An 8,400-nucleotide genomic window follows, 5' to 3' on the forward strand; every position below is an offset into this window, starting at 1 on the left:
TTATTTATTTCAATATGCCTGGAATAAAATTATTATTTAAAAAATGAAAAAACTGCTAAGTTCAAAATTATTAGCCCCCTTAAGAAATGATCTGTTTGATTGGCTACGGAACCAACCACTGTTATCCAATGACTTGCCTAATTAACCTAACTCGCCTAATTAACCTAAGTAATCCCCCAAGCCTTTAAGTTGCACTTCAATCTGAGGTTTAGTATCTTGCAAAACAACTAGTGAAGTAATATAAAACTGTTAACATGGCAAAGACAAAAGAAATTTGTTTAGACTTGAGAAAAAGAATTGTTAATGCTCACAAAGCAGGAGAAGGATATACACCTTTATCAAAACATTTTCAGGTGTCAAGAACTGCCGTGAGAAGTATTATCAAGAAGTTTGAAGAGACCCACACAGTGGAGAACAAGACTGGCAGAGGCAGGAAGCGAATGATTTCAAAAACCTTGGAAAGAAATCTGGTGAGAGAGGTTTCTAAAGACCCAAGAACATCTGCCAAGACACTAGTGAATGATTTAGCCAAGTCTGGGATTGATGTCTCAATGAAGACAGTTGATAGAGCCCTGCACAGGAATGGACTGCAAGGTTGCAGACCAAGAAAAACTCCACTTCTGAAGAAGAGACACCTCCAAGCTAGACTGAAGTTTGCCAAGGACAACCTAGAGAAAAAGGATGCATACTGGAAATGTGTCCTTTGGTCAGATGAGACAAAACTAGAGCTCTTTGGCCATAGAGATGTTGCCTATGTTTGGAGAAAGAAGGGAGAGGCGCTCAACCCAAAGAACACCGTTCCCACATTGAAGCATGGTGGTGGGAGTATAATGCTGTGGGGATGTTTCAGTGCATCTGGAACTGGGAATCTCATCAGGGTCTAAGGAATCGTGAAAAGGGAAGACTACGAGAAGATTGGTTTGGTCGACATTTCATCTTCCAGCATGTTAACGACCCAAAGCATGCCTCACTTCTGGTGAAGAACTACCTCCAAAAGAGCAAAGTGAATCTCCTTGACAGGCCTACACAAAGCCCAGACTTGAATCCCATAGTTATTTTTATTGGAAATTCAGTTTAAAACAATCTTCCAGCATAACTGTCAGAATTGTTCTCCCTTTGAAGTGCCCTACTAAGGCATTATTTATGACACAGGATTGGCTTCGTTTTCGAGTTATTTTATTATTTACAAGCAAATATCTTTGTTACAACATTTTCCCAAAGAGAAATTTCACATATGACAATATATGTAAAACACAATCTGCATGTTAATGGTTTTCACTGATATATATAGTTATCTGTACTGTACATACAATATATGCAACATATCTGCAGTACTTTGAGCTTGGTGTCAGAAAAGCACTATGTAAGTGTAAAATTCATTCATTTACATGTTTCAAAATATTACACTTTCATATATGTCAAACATAATTTCCCAAATCACAGTGTAATTTTATATAGTCAATATGCCCAAATAAATGAACAATAACTGTAGAAATATACATGTATGGCCATATATCTGAATTCTGTTTGGAATAACATGTCTGTGTGAGTGGTTCTGAGTTTAATGTTCACAGAAGTAGAATAGAATAGAATAGAATATGGAATATTCTCAATAGGCTATGTTATAGAAAACAGCTGTATACTTCTTGTTTGCAGCAGTCTTTCAATTCATGTTTGCAGGGGGAAAACCATAGACCATGGTCGGAGATTACACAATATTTGTATTAACACACAACGACACATGTCATTCAGATGAAATAATAGAAAATACAGTAACAAAACTGTATTTAAAAATGAAAAACGTAACCAAATATTTTCTGAATGAAATGTTCTTTGACTTCTGCTCCTGCAGGATGTGTTCTGTCTTGATGTGGGTTCAGTGGATCATCATCATCTGTACAACAGCATCTTCATCATCAGCACCACCAGCATGACCCCCTCTTCCTCCTCAGGAAGTTGAACAAAATTCTGTGAATGCACTGTTGTGACTGGATTTAAGTCTGAAAGTCAGTGTGGTGTTCATTAGCTGTAACAGCAAAGGTGTTACTGCTTTCACAGCCTTGCTGGCCTGAGCCTTGCTGAGCCACAGGCCATCACCAACCACCTCCATGAAACTTCCCAAAGCTAAGAACTGCACTGCTGGACTAAAGGCGGAGTTTCTCCTTGTGGCCCAATGAAGGTGTGGTTTCACAACCTGCAGCAATTCAAAGATCTTGGTCCTTGGTATCCAGAATTTTCTTGTGATGTCGTCATCAAATGTGTCCTCATGTAGGCATTTATATGCACTACCTGACTTCTGTGTCTCCTTCTGTGCTCAAGCTGTAGGATTCTTTGTAAAGCCGCCATTGTTGAGCATTTGATACACACATAGATAATGTATTTGTAAGGAGAGTCATTAATACACCTGCTACTGATGCGCCTGAGGAATGGATTGAAACATCTTGGCGGCTAATAATCATCTAAATGAACTAGCTAAATGTGAGTGTTTCATCAGTGATTAGTGATAGTAATAGGGCACAGCTTAATTTGATTATCAAATGATTGCATTCATCTGTTAATGGGTTTTTGGTTTTAAAATAGGCTGTTTATTTTTCATAGTTTTCATGCTGTGGATGGGGAAAAATTAGAAGGCCTCTCTTTAGAGTTGTCTGAGGATTTAAATATAGGATGTGTTTTGTGTCATGTTTGGCTTATATTATCATGGCTATTATCTTAGAGAAAATCTTTACATAGCCAGCTTTAGTTACTTGACTGTTGTAGTGTATCTGATGGTGTGTCACCACTGCAAAACAATAAAGATTTGCATTTCATTCCATACATGAATTCTTAATCACACTTACAGTATATCATTTATGCAACACACTCTTATGGGGGAATTGTCAGGGGGATTCATTTGAATTCCTATGATTCTCACAACATCAATGACGTTGCTGGACAGTTACGATCCCGTGTTGTCCGTCCCATGTTTTCCGTTTTCACTTATCACGTTCCGTGTCACGATCCCTTGTTGTCTGTACCGTGGTTTCTGTTTCACTCATCACCGCCCTCTCCGTGTTATTGTCCGCACCGGTTTGTTATTTTGTTATCACCATGTCTGTCTATTTAAACCCGCTTGTTTCCCCTTTCCTCTGTCGTTCGTTGACGTTGTATGTTGAGGTCACGTTACATGTTCGCTATTAATCTCTCTCCCTGTTGTTCACAGTTTATGTTCGCTGTCTGCGTGTTCGTCCGAGGATCTCCCTGCTCTTCGTGTTCCCCACTGTTAACCCGTTCGTGGATCTCCCTGCCCTCAGTGTATGTTTCATTACCCGCATCCCGTCTGTATGTCATCTAGTCTTTAGTTTCTTTTACCCATCGTGGTCCTTTTATTTTGCTCCAGTTTTGCACTGTTGTTAGTTGTTTGACAATAAAGAACCGCATTTGGATCCACACTCCCGTCTGCCTTCTCCTACTTCCACAAGTCATAACATGGACATCGTTTCCATCTAATACACTACAATTACTTGCTTCTGTCATACACAACATCTTCCTGTCATGTTTACACACTATACTGATTGGTTAAGTTTAGATAAGTGGTTTGGGTAAATAATATTAATAAGTATGTCCTAAACACCTCGTGAGCAGAACTCACGCTTACTTCTGCATTACACGTCCTGGAATTTGCACGTGATGAAGTGTAAACTCTACAAGTTTATGCAAACAACATCGTGCGAGACAATATGAAATAGCCAACTCGTAAATTATGTATGCATTTTCCTGTTAATTAATGACATTATTGGTCACTGGTAGTTGATAATTAAGTAATGACATTGCGTGACATGATTCACACAATAATTGCTTACATTTGATCTGGCATTCCAATGCTACTGTGATGCACCAACTCTCAAGTATGTACTCAGTATTTTGGTCATTGTGGAGCGGAGGGGGGCGGGCCCGGGCTAGAATGTCACCCGCCCGGTCCCCAATCGGCCTGATGGTGCACGCAAGGGATAAAGGCGGCCGGTGACGACAGTTCGAGAGAGAGAGAATTACGGGCATGTCCGTCATGTGTGTGTTTATGTTTGTGCTTTTGGTTTAAGTTTTCATTAAATTATCATTTATATTGACAAGCCGGTTCTTGCCTCCTCCTTGCTCATCATAACCCCCTTACAGTCATCATTTTGTATTTAAATTCAGATTATGAAGGGTTTTAACTTCTCTGTCACTGAAAAGCAACTTGAAAATCGTATGTTAGTTGCCGTTTGCCAGACCCAGCCTGCATCTTTCACTCCATATAATTCTATATCTTTCATTGTCTCAAGAATGAAAGTGGCATTCTTAATGGTTTTTGAAAAGTGTGCATATGTATGTGCTCTAGTGCCCCGGAGGTAAGCGGGAACCTCCACTAATGGATTTTTCCATTGGATTGACGCACTTTGGGGGCGATCAGGGGCAGACTGGTCATCGGGAGAACCGGGACTAAGCTGAAATGAGCCGCCGCATTATCCAGAGCGGGCCACAAAACGGCACTGCGATATGCCGAAGGGGTCACCGATATGGTGGTGTGGAGTGGTGGTGGCGTAGTGGTCTAATACACATAACTGGTAAACTGGTGATCAGAAGGTTGTTGGTTCGATTCCCACAGCCACCACCATTGTGTCCTTGAGCAAGGCACTTAACTCCAGGTTGCTCCGGGGGGACTGTCCCTGTAATAAGGGCTCTGTAAGTCGCTTTGGATAAAAGCATCTGCCAAATGCATAAAAAATAAAAAAAATGTAAATATGCAGAAACAGACAGCGACAACTTTTGGGCCAGTTTCTATGTAAAATCCCGGGCCGATTACTCTTCTCAGTCCACCCCTGGCTGCGAGAGGTAACAATGAAAACAAACACACAAGTAACGGAGGAAATGTGAAAATAAAGCAAAATAACAGAGAAAAGAAAATAACAGTAGTAGTCAGATGCCATGTTCGTTATTTACAGCAGCGTAGGGGAAATAATGTTGCTGTGGAGCTGCTTACTGACCGAACTGCTTTATACTGTAATAACGAGTACGACACTTACAAAGTGCATATAAACACAAGTGTATATTTCATGTCCACTTGATTTCCACCCCCTGAGTAACATCATTAACGACAGCTCTACATTGTTGAACCAACGTGGTTCGAATGATGGATGTGCGGCATAGTTACTGTAGGGTTTCGGGAACCACTCGTGACTAGCTAGTTAGTTTATCTAACGATGCATTGCAGCCTACTATGGTGGTTACGGAGTAGGTTATGTCATTGTTGAGGAAACAAACTCCTGGAAGACTACACCACATGGCATGTTTGAATAATAATATGAATGAATGAATGAACGTTACATTTATATAACACTTTTCTGACACTACACAAAGTGCTTTACACAGTGAACAGGGGACTCTCTTCAACCACCACCAGTGTGCAGCATCCACCTGAATGATGTGACGGCAGCCATAGTTAACCAGTACACTCACCACACACCAGCTATTGGTGGAGAGGTGAGAGATAGAGCCAATTATTGGATGGGGATTATTAGGAGGCCATGATAGATAAAGGCCAATGGGGGAATTTGTGCAGGACACATTTTAATTTAATAATTAAATAATAATATTCATAATAATAAACATCCAAATGACTTTGAACTCAGTATTTGAAAGCATGTCCATCATAGTATAGGTGTATTCAACTAATGATTTTGTTTGAACCAGAAAAAAGGTTGTACAGCTTGACAGGAGAGCCCAGAAACCAATACACTAATCTTAAAGCACTAAACATCAAAACCTCATGAAATTATACAAATATACGATTTTATTACTGAAGCTTTATTTGTAAGAGTCAAGGTGTTGATATAAAAGTCTTCAGTCTAAAGTGCTTTAAAGGTTTCTCCCTCGTCAGACATTTATTTCATGAGTGTAACACACACACATCACTGTCAATCTAACGTTCATTTTTAATATATTCTTTTTGTGTGTATGTGAACATATAAACATGTATGGTGGCATTTAAAGTTGTTTTATGTGTTGTTATAATAAAATCAACACCAACTCTGAATTACAGCTTGATAAAGGGCAGTTAAAAGGTTACTTAACTATGTCTTTACGCATAGTCTGTATTAATGTCACTTGAATCATTAGAAAATACACAAGCTAGATGACTCGAGGGAAAGATTAAGGCCTTATACATAAAAACAGCAGCAATAATTTGTTCTCACCTGATGTACGAACACATCCACGGGTGATTCCAGACGGATTCCCTCCTGATGGGTCATGGACAGAAACCCGAAGCCCATCCGCACGTTAAACCATTTACAAACCCCACTGCCGCGAAACGAGCCCGCGTCTTCCTCCTCAGTTTTTACACAGCCCCCTTTATAAAAGCACACAAACAAGAACACAATTCACACCCAACTCGACATGCGCAAATCCCGAGCTATCGAAACCGAACGAGAAAGGGAATTATGCGAGCTATCACCCAGCAGTTTCAGCATGTATGAATCCGTCACGCGTGCGTGAAAATGCCAAAAGAGTTTTCGAAGCGCGCGTGATTGAAATGTTCCAAAATGAGCCTCCGATCCAATCGTATTCCTGGGATTTTCTTTCAGCAGCCTACTGCATTTATACTACCAATATAACAGCATAAAAACTCATATTTAAAAAAAACGCATAAAATACATAAACTGCAATAGTAACACAATATTAACAAAGTAAACAACAATAAAATTCAAATGCATTAACAGATAGCTAAAGATCTGGTAAGCGCAATTACGTAAAATAAGGAATATTTTGGACAAGCGTGCCCAATGTGGACACTATAGCTAGCCTACTCTTTGCATTACACGCGTCACTAATGTGCACTATTTTTACACCTCTAAACTTGTCCCAGATTGAAATAAATCGTATGATAGATGTTTCTTTCTTTAAAATCATACTTAAACTGTCTCAGCGTCGCATACTCTACAAAGTCAATGAATAAAGCCTATATAAACATCTACTCATTCGCTGCTCCTCGTAAAAGTTAAACATGTCAATGCGCATTTAAAGTTGTTAGTTGCGCAGGATTCGCGCGACTGGTTCAAAATGAATCACTTAAGCACAAATGTGCCCCGACTCACCTGTGTAATATTGATCATACACCGAGCCCATTTCGTTCATCAGAGTCCGAATTAATCCCGAGTATTCAAAAAGACACTTTTCCTTTCTCTCACATTTCAAAACAATAAAAACTGCTTTATGGACGCCAGAAGAAACGAACAAACAAAGGGGTTTGGGCACATTTTAGCGGTATCGACGTGGAAATGACAAGGCTTTTGGAAAGATCCCCAAATCTGAAAGACAATGAAAGAGTACGTCCCACCCCCTCTCCTTTATTCCAGTCTCTCTTCACTCACTGACCCCCACTGGAAGACCTCACCTTCAGCCATGTCTCCAGAATGTCTTCAACCTTTTGTTGGATCAAAAAAAAAAGATCATTGATTGGCCCCGAAACAGCATAATACAGTGGCTAGATTTTATTCCTGTGTGAATCGTATAAGACACGGGTCACTGTAGCATCTCTATTACCTCCCCACACCTTTAGGTCAATCTACTTCATTGACCTGATGAATTGCACATTTTGGCGGCGATAGTGTCCGAATTCGCCAATGGGCCAATCACAGAGTACAACTAGCCTGGGAAAAAGTAAGTTCCATCCCCTCTTAAACCTTTCGGACAGTTTGTATTGACACTAAGCAAGCCACACATACACATACGCGCGCGCACACACACACACACACACACACACACACACACACAGTGGATAGACACTGCAGCAATAACGGATCACACTCCAAACACAAATATCACTTGGACTTTTGTGTGTATGGTGACGCGCGTGTGTATGTGTGGGCATGTTTAGGTGGTTTACAAGGACAATTTTTAGGTTACAAAGTGGTAGTTACAAGGGAATTATGCTATAAATGTGCTTAATGAGGACATTATAAAGTCCTCATAATGATAGGTAGACTAACCTATGTGTGTGTGTGTGTGTGTGTGTGTGTGTGTGTGTGTGTGTGTGTGTGTGTGTGTGTGTGTGTGTGGCGTGTATTTATCACTTTGTGGGGACCAAATGTCATCCCATAAGGATAGTAAAACCCGAAATGTTTGACCTTGTGGGGATATTTTGTCGGTCCCCATGAGGAAAACAGCTTATAAATCATACTAAATTATGTTTTTTGAAAATGTAAAAATGCAGAAAGTTTTCTGTGAGGGTTAGGTTTAGGGGTAGGGTTAGGTTTAGGGGATAGAATATAAAGTTTGTACAGTATAAAAACCATTATGTCTATGGAAAGTCCCCATAAAACATGGAAACACAACATGTGTGTGTGTGTGTGTGTGTGTGTGTGTGTGTGTGTGTGTGTGTGT

General features: G+C 40.0%; 1 protein-coding gene across 1 annotated transcript in view; it reads right to left on the reverse strand.

The window, feature by feature from the left end:
- Positions 1–7,143, reverse strand: part of LOC127620022 (protein lin-28 homolog A-like) — a 30,608-nt gene extending 23,465 nt beyond the window's left edge. Inside the window, exons 1-2 of the mRNA XM_052093088.1 lie at positions 7,113–7,143; positions 6,213–6,367 (exon numbers count right to left, since the gene is read on the reverse strand). Of these exons, the coding sequence (XP_051949048.1) occupies positions 6,213–6,367; positions 7,113–7,143 (186 nt within the window). The remainder of the gene's footprint in view (positions 1–6,212; positions 6,368–7,112) is intronic.
- Positions 7,144–8,400: the final 1,257 nt, after the last annotated feature.

Source organism: Xyrauchen texanus, chromosome 26 (genome assembly GCF_025860055.1).
Source record: "Xyrauchen texanus isolate HMW12.3.18 chromosome 26, RBS_HiC_50CHRs, whole genome shotgun sequence".
Lineage (NCBI taxonomy): Eukaryota > Metazoa > Chordata > Actinopteri > Cypriniformes > Catostomidae > Xyrauchen > Xyrauchen texanus.